This window comes from Oryzias melastigma, linkage group LG9 (genome assembly GCF_002922805.2).
Source record: "Oryzias melastigma strain HK-1 linkage group LG9, ASM292280v2, whole genome shotgun sequence".
NCBI lineage: Eukaryota > Metazoa > Chordata > Actinopteri > Beloniformes > Adrianichthyidae > Oryzias > Oryzias melastigma.
The window spans coordinates 9536584-9559481 of NC_050520.1; the positions used below are offsets into that span (position 1 = coordinate 9536584).

The window sequence follows — 22898 nt, forward strand, 5'->3', positions numbered from 1 at the left end:
AAAATTTTTGCTTGCAAACAAAAAAGAGTGAATTCATGACCTAAAGTGACGTAGATCAGCACCTAACCGTTAAACAATTGCAAGATTTGCTCAATCATTTGTATAAAAAAAAAAAAAAAAAAAAGAACCTCTCTGATCTCTGGTCAACATGTGTGATAGAAATTGTGCAACAAAGTGAGTTTAAACTTTATCAAAATGAACAAAACTATAACTACCTATTATTACATAACTTCATTATTTTGTTAAGTCATTGTGCCCTCACAGGGAGCACCGTCATCGCACCACACTGTAAATTAATAACTCTATTATAAAATCTTCTAGATATGGTGAGAAAGTTCATGAAAAAGGTCACACAGCATGCACGTACCTTGTTCTGCAGCATCAGCTAACAACTAGAATCTCTAACTTATCAGGCTGTGTTTATAGTGAGCAGTAATCCAATTTTGTGTCCCACATTCTTGCACAAGGCCGTGTTTCACATGCCCTTAACACCACTATCCAATTTGACTTTTTTCTTTCAAACTCGTTTCATAGTCTATTCTTAACTCCAACATAAAAAAGGATTTTAATATTCCACCGTGTAAAATACAAAATGCTACTTTTTAGAAGTATGGCCTCTCATCATAACATTTTTTTTATCACAAATTATGTCAGATTGCCTCAATATAGATTGATTTTGACATAAGAATCAGAAAATTAGGAGTTTTCCTATCAAATTTTGCTTAAATGTCGTTCTTTTCTTTATTTATTTCCTCTCAGATGCTAAAGTAAATATGTGCATTGTAAAACAGAAAAAAATAACCTTAGCATTTATTTTAATGTACTTTTTTTGGTTAATCTATGTCAGAAGTTTACAGCCTGAGGCTCTGGAGCCCCTCTGCTGTGGCTTTTTGGTTAAAGAAAAAGACAAAAGTTTTAACTTTAAAAAGTAATTGTGAAGTATATAGAATGCAGTAAAAGAAAAAAAGAAAAAAGGAAACAAATTTAAACTTTATTCATCTCATTCAGACAGTTTGCATTTGAGATTTCTGACTACGGCGTAATTCTCTAACAATCCAACAAGTGGTGTGGCTTCATAGTTTACCAAAGTCACACTAAAACACTTTGACACATTTTTAGGTACATGTGCCACATAAAATCAACTGGAGGTCAGTCAGCACCAGAATTCCTACTTCCCACTCTGGCGTTCCAGATTATTAAAGTGGATTTAATATTTTTGAACAAATTCTAGGATTCTAATTCGTTCATGTGACAGGGATAATGTGCAAAAATATTAAAGATGCCTTACATCTGATTATAGCCCAAACTATTTATATCTGTCATTCCCAAACAACTGAATATACAATATAAATATAAATAGTCATTCACATACCCACTCTCACATTAAACATTTCCACAAACTACTGAATACATAATAAAAACTCAAACCAGATCACTGCTTACAGACCACAAATAGTCATTCAAATACACACTCACACACTAAACTTTACAAATGAGGCAAATGTCCAATGAGGCAATAGTTTTGTGATATTAGTATATATAAATAAAATTGAATTAAATTGAAGTGAAATGACTACTGGTTCCACAAAATAAAATTAAACAATTAATTTCACTCAGACGATAACAAGCTATTTACAAGAATTAATGTTGACATTGTTGCGTTTTCCAATAGTAATTGCTTAAGATTATGGTAAATGGTAAATGGTAAATGGCGTATACTTGTATAGCGCTTTCTACCCTCCTTCAAGGGCCCAAAGCGCTTCACAGTCACAGACCCATTCACCCATTCACACACACATTCACACACTGGTGGTGTGTGAATGTGTTATACGGGAAATGCTGCATTTCTGATGAAAGTTTCAGACTCTCTGGGAGTTTGTTCTATTCTTTGATGTCTTTGTAAATAAAGGCTGTCTACCCAAAGGCCGAGCTACATTTAGGCTCTCATTGTGACTAGTGGACCCAAAAGTCCTGGTTGTCAGGACAGAGCTGGACATGGAGTGCCTTCTGGTTTGAAAAAGTTACTTATTTCACTCTGGTTTAATTTAAGTTTGTCAGATCAATGAATTTCTAGCTTTTACAAACTGTAAAAATATTTTTGCTATCTCACTACTTACAATATACTGTGTTCAGATGGTCGTACATGGTAAAGACTGTCTTTTATTTTGAAAGGGAGCCATCTGTCAAAAGTTATACTATTTTATATTTAGAAAAAAAATATTTTATCTTTATATTTATCCATTGTTCATGCAAAAAAAAGTTTATTCAGATTTAACATAATATTAATAACATAAATACAAATCAGTGTCTCACTTTTCTAAAGGGTGGAATAAGACTTTTGGCTCCTTCTTGGTTGAGAAATCAACTGGAGTGACTCTTTAAGGTTTGAAGGTTGCAGACCTGATCTTTGTGCACAAACTTTGCATCAATCTTTGCACTGTCTGCTTTAAATAAACAATGTTTAAAGACCTAAGAGTTTTTGTGACATCCATCTCTATATTTTATAACATCTAAAACCAGAATCAAAGTCAATCTGACCGTGCTTTGACCTCGTTTACAGCTGTCTTTCTTAATCTTATCTATCACTCTTTCATGCAATGTTACCCAACGATCGATGTCCTGCATTGCCTATGTGATGAGTCTTCAACAAGTTTTACCAGAACGATTTTGCAAGTCAGGACACAAACAGACAGTTTATGTTTTTTTTTCCTTCTGGGTCTGTAAATGTCTGCAGGGTAAAATCCACTCCTCCTGTTTTGCTAATTGCTTTAATTTGACTGTCAGATTTCATTAAAGTGAAGATGTTTTTCTTCTATGAACAGTGAGGGTCTTTGAGTTTATCAAGCTGTGTTTTTGTGAACTTTTCAGAAACAGTCTGGACCGCGTCCAACTCCCCCGGCCAACCCCTTCCCTTTTTTGTCTTTTTCACTTCTTCTCCCCGGGAAGAAAAGAAGAAACAGAATTGCAAAATCTTCTGCTGCATTCCTTTTAATCAACATGCACCTAAAAACACCAAAAAATGTCCAACAAACAAGAAAAACAAAAGCTTCCACTTTCTCAAGAGCAGAAAGTCTTTTATTCTCTTAAAAAAAGTTGTCATGTTTTCTTGTTAGAATCTCCACTGACAATGCTTCCCTTTGTCCTGCCAGAGAGCGGATTTAATGCACTGTGACTTTCCTGACCTAAAAAAGTGTGGACATCAGCACACAGGCGGGTGTGAACTTTGTGCTCCGTCCATGCAGGACAACAACAGGCAGAGTATAAAAGGGGGGAGGCGGAGGAAGAGGCTTGTTTTTGTTCAAGGAGCTGCATCGAAGCAGAGCTGCAACAAGAGAGGGAAACTTTTTAAGCGAACGGTAAGTTTTCTAAATCCTTTTAATTATTCAAAGCTACAGAAAGTTTGTTCACTACTATTATGTGCAAACTGGTAAACAACAAAATAAATGGTTGCTGTTCAAGCTGAGAAATCTTTGTAAATGAAACTGTTTGTAGCTTGATCATCTTGCTATTATTCTGAAATATTACAATACAGTCAAAAAATAAGATTTTTTGGATAACATATTTTCTTTAAAATACATCTATTCAAACGATTTATTTTAAAAGTCTAAACTGTCACCAGCAGTTAGACTAGCAACAAGTTTATTTTTATTTTTTTGGCAATCCCTCCACTCCCATTACCTCTAGCTCTCCTTTTCTCCCTGTAAGGAGCGAGGAGGTGCCCCAGAAATGTGGGCGGGCCTCAGTCTGCTCCTCGCCCTCTGCCTGCTCCATGGGGGCCGTGCAGAGAGCGAGGGTGGCGGACCTCGCTGCCAGCCGGCGGCGGCCTGGAAGATAGGGGAGGTGGACCCGATGAAGGAGTCGACGGGTCGGGTGACTGTGGTGGCTCTCCTGCAGGCCAGCTGACTGTTCTGCCTGGTGCAGGCCTCCAAGTAATTAGAAGTTTGCTTCATCATTTGCAAAGAAAGATCTTTTAAATGCGGCATATTTATTGATTTATTGATTTGATTGCAGATTGGATGGTCTGCACAAGAAGCTGCAGGGTCAGGGGCTGACGGATGTGGTGTTCATGGTGGTCAACCACCAGGGGGAGCAAGCACAGCGTCTGCACCCTTTGCTGCAAGAGCGACTTTCCCAGGACATTGCATTGTACAAACAGCACAAACATCAACCGGATGTCTGGCAAATTCTGAACGGAGAGAAAGACGACTTTTTCATCTATGACAGGTTTGTTATCGGCTTTTTTAAATTGAGTTTGTAGAAATTTTTCTTCATCTTTCACATGGACGCTGTTCCTCTTCATCCTCAGATGTGGCAGACTCACTCACCACCTTTCACTTCCATACAACATCATTGGACACGGCCACGTCGAGCGAGCAATCAGAGAGGCCTACTGCAATCGCATGTGTGGAGAGTGCGCTTTTGAGGTACACAACACACTCTCTTATTTGTTAAAAAAACAACTTTTTTTTCACAAGTGTTTTCTGTTTCTCTGCAGAGTGCTGACGTTCCACCTGAGTGTCAAAGAAAAGAGGAGACACAACCTGAAACAGATGTTGCTGAAGCTGGCGGGGAGGAGCATCAACATCAGCATCCTCATCACGGCCATCGTGGTCACCACGGCGATAACCATGGTCTTCGTCCTCGTGGCTTCGGCCACGACCACGACCGCAGACATGGTCATCACCATAGACACCACCACCACCATGGTGGAGGTCAAACCCAGCAGGACATCAGCCTGCAGGAACACCAGCATCACTTGCAGCAACCGGTGCAGTTAGAGCAGATTGGACAGGAGGTCGTTGGGGCGCCGGTCAGACCCTGAGTCCAAGAAACGGCCAGGTGAAAATCAAAGTTCAGCTGACAGGTGACCTCTGAAAACGAGGCCAGCTGATGCTGACACTGACGCAAGCTGTTTGGCGACACAGGAAGCGAGCAGTCGCTCGGTCTCTGACACTGTAACGAGGCGCTGCCCGCCTCCTGACAGTGACAGGGACTGACAGGCGAGCCGGCCAATATTGTCATTGAGAGCTGACAGTGACGCTCGCCTCCCGCTGCCTGACAGCCAGCCCCATGAGCCTGAGCCCCCGGAGCTGCGAGCTGAGGGTGAGAGCTGTAAGCTGGGACTCACATCAGCAGCAGCGCCGAGGCTCACAGCTCTCTTTACCAACAAGTATTACCCGGGAGACAGGCGGCGTTCCTGACAGACAAACCAGAACGGGAGGAGTCTGACCATCTTTTCAACCTTTTGATGGTTTGTCTGCAGGTTGCTCTGCTTCTCTCAGGAGTGGATATGATCATCATGTTCAGAAATGACCTTCTCCGCTCCAATCTCTTCCTTCCTTTATGAAACCAGATGCAGAAACTATGCAGTAGTGGCGTCTGTATGATGTCAGGCAGGAGAGACAGGAGGAGGTCATTTGGGAACATGAGGACATTTTTTCTTTAAATTGAGAGTGAAACACCTTTAACTTCTCAAAAAAAATGAAAGAAAAAGTAAATGCTTTTTTATTGTAACATCAATTTTTGGCGAAAACCTAAAAACACCAGAACATCACTGAGAAAACAAACACTTTATGTTTTTATCTTTAAGCTGTTCTTTTTTTTTTATTATTTTAGTTCTTAAAAACTTTTTTTTTACATCACCAGCTTTGAAATGTATCAGCTTCATTTTTCCACATGCAAAATCTTTCTAGGTTGCAATAAAAACCACTTTTAATCAGATTTTGTTTTATAAAAGGGTTGAAATGCTGTGAAGGAATGGAGAGAAAAGCTGAAGTGCTGGAATGGATTCTGTACTTTATGATGGTTTCTGTGGAAAGATGATCCCGCCCTGAAAACCTGATGTTTGTACGGAATATTGTATTGAGGACGAAGGTCATGGAAAGTGGAATAAAGACGGATTCATTTCTCTTAATTTGTGTGTGAGCTCACATGTCATCACATGTTTAGTCAGGTTGTGTGAGAGGATTAATATTTGGGTTTGTCACAAAATAACTGAATCACTTTAGTAGAAACTGGAGTTGCTCAAACACCACATAAGTTCAGGTTTATTTAACAGTTTCACAATTTGATTTGATTTAAATAAACATCGTTATTGCTCAATTTTTCTAAAAACCTCACATATTAAAAAAACAGAACTACTTGATATCTCAATAAAACAATATTCATATTTCTAAAAACCAAATGATATGAACTAGTGACTCCAACTGAAGTAAGTGGAGTTTTTATTAATACATTTATGAATTTGTACTTAATAAAACTTAAGAAGAAATATGTTTTTTCTGCCTAAAAAAAAAAAAAAAATGTCTTTAGCTGATTTTGTACTTTAAAAAATAATTACAAAAATTTTCATTTTTTAGCAAAATAATAAATTGTTTTCACTTTTTACTAAAAATAATAGTTTTCATAAAGCTAGGGACTCCAATAGAGCAAAATGGGTTTTAATTAAGTAATTAATTAATTTTTACTGAAAGAAACTAGCACTTGCAAGTGATTTTTGTGGCCAAAAAGTGCACAATATTACTTTAGCCGATTTCGTATTTTTATATAATGATCAAAATCAATATTTCTATGTGAAATAATGTATATTTTTTCAAATATTTATCTATGAAACTAGTGACTCCAATTGAACAAAGCAGGGCTTTAATTAATGCAATTATATATTTTTATTTATTAAAACTAACAAAACTGTTCTTTTTTTTAGCTAAAAATGTAAAATATTACATCAGCTGATATTATATATTTTTTAATAATAATTCAAATTTCTCACTAGAATAATATACTTTTTTCTCATTTTAATTTAAAAACAACAGTTTTCATGAAAGTAGTGACTCCAAATAAATAAAGTGGAGCTTTAATTAATACTTTTATTAATTTATACGTAATAAAACTAACAAGTTTTTGCTCAAGAAATGCAAAAATAATACTTTAGCGGATTTTGTACTCTTTATATAATAATCAATAATATATTATGTATTTTTCCACATTTTTTTTTTTTAAAAAACAACAGTTTTAATGAAACTAGTGACTCCAATTGAACAAAGTGGAGCTTTGAATAAGACTTTTATGAGGTTTTTACTGAATAAAAATAGCAAAAAGTGATTTTTTTAATGGCTGAAAACATGCAAAATCTTCCTTTAGCTGATATTGTGCTTTTATATAAAGATAAAAATAAAAAAATTCTCAGTAGTACAATACATATTTATATTATATTACATTTCTTTTAACTTAGCCCTAATGGAAACTACACATTGACTGTAAAAACATACTATATACAGTCAATAAAACTACACTGCATCTTGAAATAACATGATTTAAACAAAACAGCACCTATGGACCGTCAGCAGATGGCATCAAAGATCTACACATCAGACCTCCATCATCTAACTTTTCTGGTTACAATTCTCAAAAAATGAAATACATTATTTTTTAATGAATATACTAAAATATTTATTTTAACAATATATATTTGTATTTTAATGGATGTGCACTTTTTAAAATCTTAATTTTTAATTGCAAACATCCTAAGTTCAGCTTGTAGGATTACCAGCAGTATGATCGGAATAAAAATGTTATTTTTTTATGAATTAAATATTAATAAAAATAAATTAAAATTATTTTAAAAAGGTATTTTACATTTATGCTGCTAATGCTAAGTTAATAAATCTTTAAGCTGTTAACTTTCACACTAGTAACAGTGTCTTCAGCTCTGAGTGTCTTTAAATCTCAAGGTGCAACATTTTCTCCCCGGCGTTCTACAGCCGGCACACTCGATGCTCTGTGTCTGAAAAGGTCAACAAGCAGCCAGAGTTAATAAATGAGGCCGAAGTGGACAGCTTGTGTGGGCGTAATTGGACTGAAGATCCAATACAGGGGAACAGAGACTTATGGGTAATTACCAGCAATGTCCTGAAACAAAGAGCTGTGAGTGGATGTCTCTCTGATTCAATCAGCCCCACACAGTGCAGCTCAGTACACAGCCTGTGTCTTAATTGTCCAATACGCTTTCCTCTCGATGCACAACTGTTTCTGCAGCCGGATCCCTCGCTCCTCTTCCTCCAGCAGCTGAGGGGGAGAATCACCAGCCTGTGAACTCATTCACACAAAGTTCCTCTGTGCTGCTCGCAAACAAGTGTGCATTCTCCGTCCGGCAATCACGGCACACACATGGACGCAACCCGTGCTTTCCGTCCACACGCACAAAACCTGCACTTATCTGTTTGCATTCGGGCACTCAGGCCGCAGCAGACTGTCGGTTTTCACGACAAACATCATTTTCTGATGCTGTGGGCAGATTTGTGCCGACCTTTGAGCCGTGCGTGCGCACGTGCACGTGTGTGCTTACAGGCTTCCATAAACTGCACCTTCCAATTGATTAAGCTGTCAATAATCAGTAAAAAGCTCTTGATAAATACTTAGATCTTATTTATTTCTGCTTGTGTTTGCATTCCCAACACTAACATTAGATTAGGTAAAAATTTTTTAAGAAGTGAGTGTTCAGATAGGAAAAATCTGTGTTTTTTTCACTGATGAGACACAAGACACAAACAATATGCTGGATATTTATTGTGTAACTTGTCGAGAGCTTATCGATCGCACATATAACAACAGAAAGGCTTAATGCTAAGAGAACAATAACAAATCATCAGGGATCAACCATATTTTTGGCCAGAGTAAAGAAGCAGCCATGAGACTTGCAAGGGCAGTGGCTCTGAGGATAAGAGTGAGAGTACCAAAAAAAAGCCATATTTACGACTGAAGCCGATAAAAGCAGATAAATTATGGTATATTCTACACTTGAGGCTGCACTGCAGATGCTTCCCAATCCGGCTTGTGGGATATTTTACAGTTTTATGAGCCTGGATGACATACGGCAGCGAACACATCGCACTCAGGAAGAAAGATAGCAAAGATCATCAGCAAAAAAAAAAAAATCACAAGCTGTTTACAGCTGTACTTGAGTCGAGAATTAAACAATTTCCCAAACAAGCTCAAATATGTGTGGTTTTGACTTCTTCCTTCGATAAACAGCAATAAGCAGCACAAATTCCAGCAAGATCATTCCCAAAAAAACATTTAAAAAACACAGCTGCGTGCCAAAACACATTGTGACAAGACACTCCATCAAGATGCAAATTCCTATAAAGAAACACAAAAGTCACACATAGTGGAAAGCAATAACTACATTGAGTGTAAACACAACTATTTTATACCTTAATTAGACTTCATAAATGATCTATTTGCGCTAAAATATCCATAAATCCAATAGAAACATAAAATACTCTATTACAGTACAACATTTTAGCATTTGGTTAGTGAAAAATATGAACTATAAACATAAACTGTTTATCTTGAAGCTTATTCAGGTTGAAAAATCCTCACGATTACTGTGCAGACTACAAATATAATGTTTCATAGTAACTTGTATCACATACTTGATTTAGCCAAAGATATAAAATAAAATCTGACGTCAGACATATACTGGATGAGTACAAAGTGCTTCCTCTAAAGTGACTTTAAGCTTCAAACACTTGCAGTTTTTGACACTACATTATACATGAGCACAAAACAGTATAAATGAGGCAAGAAAAAATATAGTAAACATTTGTGTATTAAGCTAAAAAAGAAAAAGCACCTGTCGGTCTTACTGCCTTCATTTGAACACTGTTAGAAGGTTTGATTACAGTGGCCGAGACCCGCCATCGCAGAAAACAAAAGTGTCAGAGCAAATACAAAAAATGTTGTAAACGCTGGTGCAAATATAAAGAAATTATGCTGCAAAAAAAAAAAATAAAAAAAAATAATAAAAGCTGCAAATAAAATAAATGATACACATAAAAAAGCTGCTGCAAATAAAAAATAAAAACTGCAAATAACAAGAAATACTGTTGAAAATAAAAATAAAAAATGCTGCAAAAATATAAAGATGCCGCAAAAAAGGCTACAAAAGTAAAAAATTATGCTGCATATAAAAGAAATGCTACACATAAAAATAAATGCTGCTACCAATTACAAAAAAAGCTTAAAATAAAAGAAACGCTGCTGCAAGTAAAAAATAAAAGCTGAAAATAAAAAGAAACACTGCAGCTAATAAAAAGAGAATAATAAAATAAAAAATAGAAATAGAAAATAAAAGAAACTTTACCACAAATAAAATATAAACGCTACAAATAACAGTCATAACCGAAGTGGATTATAGGAAACTGTTTTTGCCGATTCACTACTAGGACAAGCAGAAAAAGAACAGGAAACAAACAAGAAACTTCTTCCTCACTGAGTCTTTGTGAAGGCATTTTTTTTGTCATAAATGACGTGTTTCTGTACTTTCAAAGTTATACTTTAAAGTTTTATCCGTGGTGTTAACGTGCATTATCACGTGGGCACATCACCTTAAAAATAAAACTACATTTTTACTTTGAAAGTACAAAGAAAGCTTTTATTTTGAAACTGTTTCATGTTTCTCTGGCTTTTTGCAGCAACACTGACAGATTAACGGACTGGAAATAGAACTCTTTTGCCTGTACTTTTGAATATTTTATCCCCGATAATCCACTTCTGTTATAGCTTTTTATTTGCAGCAGTGTTTCTTGTTATTTGCAGCATTTCTTTTTATTTAAAGAGTTTGTTTTATATCTTGCGTAGTTACTTTTTTTTTTTGCTGTGATGGCGGGTCAGGGCCACCGTATTTGCTTGTGTAGTTATATTCCAGTTAGCCAGTTCATCCTCCATTCTTCTGATTTCCTTTATAAACAAATCTTTGGATGGATGTGAAGTCTCACTCTGAGATAAATCTTCCCTTCTAATCAAAACTATAAACTTTTCTCGTATTTAAGTCACTTTTTAGATCATTTGCATCCTTTTTATACAAAACCAACACTAACACAATACAGTTATCGTTCAAAAAAAAGTTTTTCCCATCAAACTTTGCCTTGATTTACAGAAAAAAACGGCACAAACCAAGCAGCAAAACATCATGATTTGTAACACTGAAAATATATACTTGTATCTTTACATCTGTGAATATATTAAGACATTTATGCAACAGCATTAACTTGCTGGTTTCATCCTGATTAGGCAGCAGCAACAGAGCAGAGGATTTTTTTTCCTTTTGTCCTTTCAGTAAAAAGAGAGAAATGGCACATATTTATCAGGTTCACATTACATAGCTGTCTTGTTATAGCTCTTCCTTTGTGTCTTTATTTTCATGAGATTATCTACTTAAAAAAACAACAAGTCACCATAATGATTCCAAAAATTCACAGGATGGATCAGTTTGCATTTAGTGTGTTTTGTTCACATGAGAATGAACCAGCTGTTTGGAAACATGCCTCTGAAGTAAAAACGTTTTTGTGGTTGAATTACTAGAAATGGATATAACACAAACGCCACTGGCTCAACATACAAAACATGCCACGCTGCCCTCTTTGTGACAGACATATTGTCAACACTAATTTCTTTTTTTTCTTTTTTTCCTTAAAAATATTACAGAAACACTTCATAAATGACCCAAAACAAGATTTTTTTTCAAGGCAAAAAATTGATCAGGCAACTGATTTTGCATAACATGTCCTAAATTTGTTAATAAAAATCTTCCACACTAGAAGTGAACATTTTACTACTAACAAGTGCTAACACTAACTTAAAAACACTTTTGTTTCATTTTCCAAATATCTAGCTAGCAATATTTTCCAAAAGGCGATGTTTAGCATGTTTAAGGCATTTCTGATGTGTCCATGCAAGTTTCCGTTTTTGGATTTGTGCAGATTTTAAGTGTTGATTTGTCCACAGGGAGCTTTAAAACCGGTTGATCTATACAAAGCAGCAGCACTTGCATGAAAGTTATTCAGTAACGGAAAAATGCACCAAACAAAACGACTGTAAGCATAGTATCATTATGCGAGCCTGTAGCATCATAATAGGCACATGTTTTTAAATGCAAATGTGGCAAAAGTAGAGTTGTGTAATTACATCTATTGTACACTTTCACAGTCATTCATCTTGTTCCAGTTGACATTCCTGTAATGAAGGAGAAAAAAAACTCTTAACTATTGACTTTATATGAAAAATGGACGAGTAGCCCCTCCCCCCCTAAACAGGATGTACTTGCAGGTTTCAAGAAGCCAAAATCCCATAGGCTTCTGTCAGAATAACTTTTCCTACCTTTTTCTTAAAAATTTTTTCTTGCAAATCCAATTTCTTCATATTTTCTGTAGCAAGAGTTATTCAACTTGTAAAGTGACCAACTAGACGCCTCCATAAACGCATGTGGTCGCACGTCGATTGCCTGATTCTCTTGAGACCACTTTCAAATGGTAGGGGTGTGGACTCTAGACTAGAATCGATGACTCAGACCACCTTGGACCAATCACTGCTTACTGACAAATGCTACGGTCACAAATACAATTGCCACTGCAGATCTTCAAGATTTCATGCTGCTTTTTTGAGGATGGTTGGCGTGGTCATGAATGTAGACCACGACAGTCAGGCAGCTGTCAGGCGTGCGGAATAGTCCACTTTTTATATACTGTTTTGGGTGTCCGTAACTCGTGGTTTTTTGACGTGCTGGCTGTTCCCGTTAAATCACGGGTCCCCAACTCTTGGGATGCAGTAGCGGACGTGGAACCGGTACTGGGTTAGGGTACTGGTCCGCATCCCAGTACTGGAGAGATTGGAATGCATCCTGAGGGTTGGTGACCCCTGATTAGTGTATGCACTTTTTTAATGTCTATTGCCAAGTTGCACTTGGACTCTTACCGGTTTGTGATCTGGCGGTTAATGGGAACAGCCAGCACAGCACAAAACGACGAGTTGGCGACATCCAAAACGTCAAAAATTGACCCAAACCACACGTCCATATATGACAAGTTTGGCGACATTTACTCATCATCCCAGCAGAGCTGCTGCCTGCCTGCAATTCCACGGACCTGTTGCTGCCCAGCTGTCACTGGACTGCTACTACCATCTCAAAATGTGCCCGGGTGGCCACTGACTGATGTCAACTTTTAGAGAAAAATCGTTCTGTCAAATTTGAACTTTTTCTTAAAATCTCTGGATGTCAAAATGTATCTATCTACAAATGCTAACAAGCAACCACCTATCGAATTTGCTGAATGACTTGCATTTAGTTCACCATGTGGTGGTATTTTTGGATATGTGACCGTAGCCAAAGTCTGGTTCCAACATGGCGGCACCCCTTTCACAAAAACATTGACTCCAAAAGTTGGAACCGAAAATAGGTCATTGTCTATGGGTGACGTCACACTCACTCGGTCCCATTCTCATATACAGTCAATGCTTCCAAACTGGGAGTTTCACCAATACGGTTGCAGTTTAAAGTATAAATGAGCAGGTACGTTTGATTTATCTATCCCTTCACCCAACCATGAAGGCACCACGCTCGATCAAGAGCAAGCCTGTTGGTGGCGCTACATGTTGTCCAGCACAGCTTACATTACCCTGCATGAAGCCTCCCTCATATGGAGGAGCTTCACCACAGTGGCATACATTCAGATGGTGTGACAATAAAAATGAAATCTCACAATGAGAAATGTAAAAACTGATTGTGGTATTTAACTGATTCCAGGGATTTGCTGATAAAAGTGTTTTTTCTTATCTTTCTGTTCTGGAGACAGACAATAAACATCCCTAAGAAGACAAAAAAATTGATTTGTCTGTTGTTTTGCTGGTATTTTTCTCAAATACTTGTTTATAAGTTGTTCACATATTTTGTTGCTTTTGATTTTCTAGTTACTGATTAACAGCTTTGAGAAAATAAAGCTGGAAATATGAGCCTGCATAGGTGTCAACCTAGAACTACCTCCCTGTTTGTCTTGTTCTGGGTTGCACTGAAAACAATGATTTTTCAATGAAGTATAATTGAATTGAATTACAGTGTTTTGTTTACATGTTTTTTTAATATAAAAATATATAGCTCTCATGAGGTACTTTTATGATGACATCAAACTAGAAAACTAAAATGTGAGTGGCTAAACGTCTCCACGGGACAAACTCTCACAATGTCAGTTTATTTTCTATGCACTATTGGTATCTGTACTATTAAGACTTCACCAAAGTCATTGCTTTTGATTAACTACCATCATGCATCGATGAAAAGCGTAACCTTTCTATTTGGTTTGTGGCTGTTCCTGTAAGAGTTGAGGGAATAGTGTGCAGCTTTTCCAGTCCTCCTCTGACTATGAAAGCGGACGGCTCCTCCACGTGCACGCTCCTTCAGGTTCTTTTGGTATCCAGCAGAGGTCAGTGACAGCGGAGGTCTCAAAGCGGTGTCATTTCACGGTAGGAGGTTTCCCAGCAGGTCTGGTGTTATGTACTCCACAGGTATTTGGGGTTTGAGGGGCAGCTGGGATGGGCAGGGAGGGGGGGACTGGATGGGAGTGGGGTCTAGGAGTAAGCTGTGATGGGTGTCCAACTCCTGAACTACTGTGTAGTCTGCGACAGGAGCAACCAACTGAGGAGAGTCAGGAAGAATGTAGGGTAACTGATTAGCATCTGCCGAAGCTGCTGGTTTAGTCTCCACCGGTGGAGGGGGGATGGTTTGGTACCCCGCCCCGGGGTTGGCAGAGTTGGAGGGAGTGCTGATTTGCCAGCGATTGCTCTCGGTGGTGTAGCCACTTCCTTCTGGATCCACCACCAGCAGCTGAAACTGAGGCTCTTTTTGCCTTTGTCCATTTGCGTCCTCGCTCTCGTCCCTCTGCTTTCCCTTTGTTTGTGCTTCAAGTTCAGAGTCTGACGGGCTCTCCTGGGATCTGAGCTGCTGGCCAGGGGACAGCACGACTCCCCCCGAAGGCATAACATTGCTGACCTGCGCGTAGAAGTCTGTGTTCACCCACGTTTGGGGAGTTCCAGTTTGGGTTTGGACAGGAGGAGCTTGACCTCTGTCGAAGGCTGGGGCTCTCTCGGGGAAATCCGCAGAGGATTCCTTGTCCCCTGTATGGCCCGGCAGAGGAGCGTCCATCGGCACTTTTGTGTCAGGCAGATCTGCATCGTAACAGCCGGCACGACTGAAGTCGTCATTAGGGTGGCTGGATGATACAAAAAATGGACAATATTTAGTCAAGTACAACAAAACGGTGGGCTGGGTTGATAAAATCAATGAATCAATTTGAATTGATTTAAGCTTAACAGATCAATAATTGATTCATTAAAATATAAATCGATTTAGCACATAAAGCTAAAGTCCACTAGCTTGATGCTAATGCTAACGCTTGCTCGACCAACCTAAACATACATTTTTATAGACTCACAGGTATGAACTTTCCAAATTCTATTAAGGAAATATTTTTAAAGACAGATTTTTGCACATACTGTCTTCTTCTGGAATAAGATAATTCTATAGCACGATCGCCAACTAGTGGCCAAACTGAAACGTCCTCCAGGAGAGGCAGAACAATGTTTACAATATTAATGATCTGAACATTTTTGTTAGAACTTCTCCTTTAGAGAATCTATGTAACACTTTATGATATTAACAAACTCACTATTTCACTAATAAATTTTACAGTATGTGAACTCTATCAGATTAATATAAATATATTCAAAACATGTAGTAGATTATTAATGTATTTCTAAGAAAATGTGTCTAAATGTGTAAGCTCAAAACTGAATTGAATTGAAGAATAAAAGAAAATCAGAATCAAATCGATCCAGGCTTTTCTCTAACTTTCCGAGTTCCTGTTGCCTACCGGACAGTTTCGGAGCTTCTGATTGTCCTGTGGTCGCTGATGGGCTGGGGGGGGCCGAGCAGCTTCTGTGTGTCTGAGGCTTGGTCGTCCTCCTTCTCTCCACTATCTGCATCCTCTTCATCCACTTCGATGAACTCCACCCACGGCTCATCTTGGAAAAAATCTGAAGAAAACGTTTGGAGGCCACCAATACTTCCACCATTTAGGATGAAATTCAGCTCCTCCAGTTTCCCCTTCTGTATTTGCACAAAACATGAAGATGAGCTTCAAAACATGATTAAATATTATCAATCAGATTTAGATGTCTCAGCACTCAGTCTTTCCTCGTAGAGACCCACTCCGATCATCCCAGTGTTCTTTTAATTATGATCATGGTGTTTTTAGACAAAATTTGGTGCAAATCGAAACTATATCCCCACGTCTTTGCAATTACATGCTCTCCTGCTAGCTTACATCCCCTCACAACATTACGGGTGCAACAAAAATGGGCAAAAATATTGGCGCTTTCTAGCCGTACAGTTCTGATCCAGATTCCAGCTCAGACAAGTAAAACAAAGACACACATGGATCTAGTCGTCTAATAGGCGATGTATCAGAATAGAGTGGAGCAGGGAACTTATGACTTGACCAGCAAATTTCAGAAAAACAGAAATTCAAAACTCCAGCTGCATGTTTGCTTCTGATTCACAACAATTCGATTATAGAAATAATCAGAAATGCCATTTTAAGATGAATTTTCTTCATATATGTCCAGCATAATCAGAAAAACACCTCAAGAACATGCTAAAAACACCAAATCTTAACCTTAATTTGAAAGTATGTGTGTTGAGCAGCCACATACATTAACCAGATTGCCATAAATTATAATTATAGAAGCAAGATTATGCTTCATTTCAAAGAGGCACACCATAGTTTTTTTTTATTTTTTTGTTAATACCTCAATTTTGGCCCCATGACATGAAAGGGATTAAGTGGGTTTGGAAAACAGATAAATGGATGGATTTAAATATTGGCAGGAATCTTGAGATGACAGTGAGATTATCCTTTCGATTGATGGACTCTGTAGATGCTGTTGGCCTGCATAACGCAGTTTAATGGAGAGCTATATAAAAGGAACATCCAATATAGCAAAATGATGACCTGGCACAGACCTTTTCCACATTAGATCTGGATTTGGGAAGCAGGCACCAGTGTCTTCTGGCACAACTGGCCAGGGTTGGCACAGCTCTGTTTTTCTCAAATGTAGTGGAGACACTGGATCTGATGCTGACTCCTTAATAATAACTCAAGAGTTCAAATTTGGTTCTGCTTTGTTTGCTTGTGAAAAAAATCAGCTGAAAATAGAACGTGTGGGTATTTGATTTGTCCTGTGGGATTTACAGAAATCTATTTGACTTGTGAGGCTTCGGTTATTTAATAAACATCCCTCCAGTTTGTTTGATACCTTTTACATAATACCTGGAATCTTAATTTCTATGATTATCCTGAGAACGTCCAGGTCTCCCTTAAAAAAAAATTTAATCTCAATGGGATTTCCTGTTAAAATGAAGGTTAAATAAAATAAAATGAAATAAATGTTTATTGCAGACTGTAATTTAACAGACCTTTTGTGGGTTAAGTACATATTTACCATCATATTTCTTCCCATTAAAAATGTTCTGCTCATTTTTATAATATAATGCAATTATTTAATTTTTTTTAATTTATAAAATTCTTGGAAAATGATGGCTAAGAACATATGACTTTGTAGAAAAGCTGCAGATATACTGTAGTAAGCAATCTTTGATTTAATAAGATGACATACGTGAAATAATTAATCAAGAAATACATTAGTATTTGCAGCACCTACAGTTTAATACCAAAGCACTATTTGTAAGTTTGGAAATTAAGCCATTATTAAAAAAAAGAATGTACTCTCTGTAGGGTTAATAAAGGCATCTTTCTTTTGGCAGTATAGACTTTGAGAAGTTTAAAGGTGATATTTACTAGTTTTCACAAAGAAAGTGAGGTAATGATTAAAAAAAATAATCTTACTGGGTATATTCTGACAACTGTCTGGCTTTTTGTCCAACTTGTTTCCTAGTGAAGAAGATATAATGGCAGGATGAATTTTTATTTAAATTGCCACATAAAGTGTCCATTTTCTGTTTCCATCAATCCCAAACAAGATCGCTGTCATTTTAGACATTAACACTACAGTTTTTTGTATCTCTTATATGTGTTTCTTTTTAATAACAAACACAAAAACTGCAATATTTACTGATGAAGTATTATAATTGGAGCAGAGAGCCAAGCTGCCACATTCTCACTGTTCTCAAATACATCAAAAATGTAAAGAACATCTTTGGTATCTTCATTACTGCACAGCCTTACCCTGTAATAGATATGTGTACATAAGTGTGATGAGCAGTTTAAAGTGTACGTATGTAAAATCCCTGCTGGGGTCTATAAAAAGTAAAACATTAACCAAACATATCATCTATACTTTCATTTACCTTTAACAAGTCAGAATCGATGCCTTTGATTTTGGGTGCAGGAACTGGTGGCAACAGAATCATCATCAATCTGCAATAAGAGGAGAATTTTTGTCATTTTCAAAGGGAAAAAATAAAAAATACAAACAGATTTTTTAACTTTTCAAAGTTTTATCCTTTTCGGGACTATGAGTTAAGAAGTATTTCAGGTTGCAGTGGCTGAGAATGATACCTTCACATAACTCACACGTCATACTTCAATATTACCTTACAAACTCATCCTGATTTGTAACCAGTTGTTAAACGTTTTGGATGGGTTACATTTCTTGTTGTAGTTAATGTTTTTCCTTTTTGAGACACCTCTCTTTTATGGTAAACAACATTTTTAACAATGTGAATTCTACTCTCACTTTGCCAATCGTAAAAAAAAAAAAGGATCACATCTGAAACTGTCACAGCAAAATCAAGGCCCACGGGAAATACTATAAGTCAAAAATCCTAACATTTTCTTTAAAATATGCAAAAAAAATGATGGCACGATGGGAAGAAATAAAGTCTAATTAAGATTTTTTTTTTTAACAAAAATAATTCCAGTCACGCAGACTATAGTCAGATATCCCAAAATGCCACAGCGCAGCGACCTAAATACAGATTTTTCAGCAAATTGATGTCAGCATTTGCATTTTTACACACCTTGCCGAGGTTGCAGAGGTTTTAAAAAAAGTAACAATTTTACAGCGACCAGACGATCTAGATGTCGACATCAATCAGTGGACATTACAAAATCTGTTACAAAATCGGGCAACAGCTGGGCGGCCACAGGGCAGTAACAGACAGAATTGCCGGCCGGCAGCAGTTCTGACTGGACGAAGGGTGAATGTCTCCGGATGGCGGCCGTCCATTTCAAGTGAAACCGGCCGCCAGTTGCACATAAGGCCGCCTGACGGCCGCCATCTACATTCATGACCACGTCAATGATCCTCAAATTAATCTGGCAGCAGCGTTAAACCTTGAAGATTCTGACGATACATCGCGTGGTTGTATGTTTGACCATAGCATATGAACGGTTTTGTCTATAGAAGAACATTTTTTCTTGAAACAAGGGTCTTTTTACCTTCTAAAGATTCAGTTTCTGCAGTGCTAAGCAAGCTTTTCCTCACAAACTGCATTATAAGTGAAATGACAAAGTTTTTACCTCTGTTGCTGAGAAATCACTATCAGCATGATGACAATGAGAATTCCCACAGTTCCAAAAACGAGAATCAGAGTCAGAGGGACGGTAGACTCTAGAAAAAAAACAAAAAAAAAAACCAATCATGTTGATTGAAACTGCAGTCCTTCAAGGGGCAATAGATCTGTCACACAACGACGTCCTTTAAAGTCAAACCAGCTTAAATATCTTACCTTTGCTGGGAATCTCTGTCACCTGCATAAAGATGGAGTCACTGAACTCGCCAAACTTGGTGAAGGCTTGCATCCTGCAGCGGATGTGTACTTCGTATTCTTTTCCGATTTGCAAGCCGTAGATCGTCTGCTGAGTGTGCGGCTGCATCTCCAGCTGAAAATAGATTCAGATCAAAGTAAATACCAAAAAGGAAGGCATTTTACAGATTTTACATGTAACAGAAGCAACTACAAATAAAGAGCTCCATTTTTACTTCCAAAGTAGTTTTGGTTCCCTGTGAGTGCATGTCCCTTCCAAATGTACTAAAGTCTGCATACACACAAGATATGGGACACAGTGTTGCACAGAGAGATCCAAATTAGCTCACAAGGCTGCATCTGTCCAGCTGGCTGACTAGTAATGAATATAAGTCTGTATGAGGTCCCGTGACCTCTGACCTACAGATCCCTCCCCTCTCTTGCTTCTGTGAGGCTCTGTTTCTGAGTGTTCTGGCCCCAGAGCTCCACTGATTTCAGACACACGTTCAGGGAGAAATATGAAACTTCAGGGCTGTACTTTCCTACTACTTTTGTGTGTAGGAGGTTTGTATTTGTGCAACATAACATATGTTATGGAGATTAAAAGCCCTTTTTTATGGCGAGGAGAGAGTATTGCAGGACGGACTCACGGCTTCCCAGTTCGTGGCGTTTCTCTCTCTGTACTGGACTTCATACTCGATGCGCATCCAGCCTGCTTGGACATCTGCAGAGGGCGGGGGCTCCCAGCTGACCATGACATCGTAACTCAGCCCAGAGGGACTTACATTCAGCAGGGTCCAGTTTAGAGACACTGGTGGGTCAGGGCGCACTGCGAGCAAAAGGGCAGGAGTTCAGAAATGCAGCTATTTGCACACTTTGACTCAGTCCAGTTCTTCACAAAGTACAATGGTTTTCCAGCAGGAAACATTTGACCAACTTCCTGCAGCTAACATTTAAATATTTAGTAAATCAAATAAAAAAGCATTAATAAATATAATAGGTATTGTCACAAACATTGGAAGAAAAAAAGGCAAGTAGACTTTAGCACAATCAACTTATTTGAGTTGCCGGAATGTTTGAAATGAGGAAGTTAGACAATCAGAGTACAGTTTATGTTGGAGTTCTATAGGTGTCCTATGGGCACTTACGTATCACCAGCACACCCTATTAGTGCATCTCATTAAGAACTACCATTCAGCACCCTTGTTAGGAACCTATAGTGTAGTTCACACAAGATGCAAAGCATCATGGTCCTTTGTGGACAGCTCAGGCTGGCTGGTTTCGACATCTGGTCTATTTTTTGCGTGAGCCATAAGTGATCTGCGTCAATTCGGGCAGGAAATCACTCCAAGACACACGAAAAAAATCAGGTCAAATTTCAAAATATAACCAATTTTTCACAATAAAATACCACGATTGACATATGCAGTTATATTTTTGTATCTAAACATCAGATTATGGTAAAAAAAAGGATCTAAATTGCCTGTTGATCGTCACGGAAAACTGGTGTGAAGTGGAGGTTAAGCGCATGAACCTCGAGGAAACTGCAAGACGCACCTTTGTCATATGACAGCATCTCGTGCTTTTCCACCGTTAGACGAGGTCAAAACAACATGTCGAAGTTCAAACAAGCATAAGGAAAAGAAAGGTAAACGAAGTGACCCCTAATGCATGGCTGATATTACATAACAGGATGCATTTAGGCTCAGAGCAGCTCCTCTGGCACTAACGCTGAAACTCCTCCCCTTTCACACTTGACTGGCTGTGACAGTGAAAAAAAGTTGTAAAATATTTGCTTCAGGTCTTCTACCTGGCCATCCGTTCATGATCTGCTAAAAAAATTGTACTGACTTTGCAAAAAAACGATAAACAAAACACTCAACTGGAACAAGAAGTAAAAAACAAGATAGAGGGAAAATGTATTTTAGACAAACTAAAGGACAAAGATTAACCGTTATCTGTCAGCTGTCATTTTTAGTGCATGTTATTAAGATTCTTCTGCTATTTCAGAGTCAAAATCCACTCAGAAATGGCCTGATCAGTTTGGATTAAACTGAATATATTCATGTAAAAGTAAAAAGACTCCAAACTTATGATGTGGTTTGTTATTCTAACTACTTAGACTTGGTTAACTTTATTTTTTTCCCAATAAAAGAACATTTTTTGCATTCATTTTCAATTTTCGCTAACCCAGTAATGCAGTTTTTAAAATTCAACAGATACGGCTGCTCTTCTCCTCCTCTACAGTTTGTGTTTTGTCTAATTGAAAGTTTAAGTGCATGTTTATCTTAAAACATGTAATAAAGTTTCTCTAATTTTTCAAAGCTATGTCTAAATGCATCATAAAAAACTTTTTTATGAGTAGATAAGTAATAAGGGGCTTGGAAAACAAGCCCACTACATTGTTAACATTTTCTGGGGAATAAAGATTTAGGATAATTTCATAATTACATGTAGTTTTGGTGATCAACCCCAAATGGTTTTATGTATTTGTCCTTTTGTCCTTCCATTTATGGCGAACATTCTCTGACATTAAAACTGGAAAATGTTTTTAAGGGTCGGGAGCCTGATTGGCAGCAGCAACAGTAACAACAATCCACACATTGGGCGCTTAAAATTTTACATATAACTTTTTGTATTATGTTTGTTTAGACTATGAGGGCTAAAAAACACCACAATGCCTTATTTTCCCAGAATTATTGAGATTTTAAAAAAGCAGTGTCTTACCTTTTTGGAAAAGCTTTTAACTAGAGTTTACATTTTAATTATTATTATAGAATTTTACAGTCTTAATACTAAATATATTAAATCCTGATATTGTCTAATGTATTATATTTCAAAGTTCTATTCTATTCTTTTTTTATGCGTTCATTAGAAATATTGTTTTTTCAAATTCACCTCTGTTTTTAGGATTTTTCTTTTTTTATAAATTAATTAATTAATTTAATGTATATTCTTTTTTTTTAATCTCAGGTGTTCCCTGGAACATGAAACATTTTCCTGGTTCTTTTTTTAGTCCCCTTGTAACAGCAAAATGTTGTCAAGCACAACAAACACAAACTAAAACACAATGCTAAAGTGTCCAAAAATACAAGATAAATTTATAAAATACAACAGCAAACACAAACTCCCATAATGCACCTCACTCACTGATTGGCTCATAGTGGGTTAGGGCAGGGGTGGGCAGCCTTTTTTATATCATATTAATGAAAAAAAGTACTGTTTTTTAGTATAAAAGTCAATATAAATTCCTGGTCCTGACAGCCTAGGGAAGTGGTTCCAAGACTGATCCCTGAGGAAC

At 37.4% G+C, this 22898-nt stretch overlaps 2 protein-coding genes across 2 annotated transcripts in view; one reads left to right on the forward strand and one right to left on the reverse strand.

Moving 5' to 3' along the window:
• The first annotated feature begins 3198 nt into the window (after positions 1–3198).
• On the forward strand, positions 3199–5914 carry LOC112148158 (selenoprotein P). The gene is made up of 5 exons (XM_024274997.2): positions 3199–3356; positions 3706–3929; positions 4012–4224; positions 4307–4424; positions 4496–5914. Exons 1-5 carry the CDS (start codon positions 3237–3239, stop codon positions 4820–4822), a joined length of 1002 nt encoding a protein of 333 aa, XP_024130765.1. The 5' UTR covers positions 3199–3236; the 3' UTR covers positions 4823–5914.
• A 4731-nt stretch (positions 5915–10645) lies between these two features.
• Positions 10646–22898, reverse strand: part of ghra (growth hormone receptor a) — a 35658-nt gene continuing 23405 nt past the window's right edge. Inside the window, exons 5-10 of the mRNA XM_024274996.2 lie at positions 20248–20426; positions 19580–19733; positions 19371–19461; positions 18197–18266; positions 15702–15937; positions 10646–15041 (exon numbers count right to left, since the gene is read on the reverse strand). Coding sequence (XP_024130764.1) covers positions 14291–15041; positions 15702–15937; positions 18197–18266; positions 19371–19461; positions 19580–19733; positions 20248–20426 — 1481 coding nt within the window. The 3' untranslated portion in view covers positions 10646–14290. The remainder of the gene's footprint in view (positions 15042–15701; positions 15938–18196; positions 18267–19370; positions 19462–19579; positions 19734–20247; positions 20427–22898) is intronic.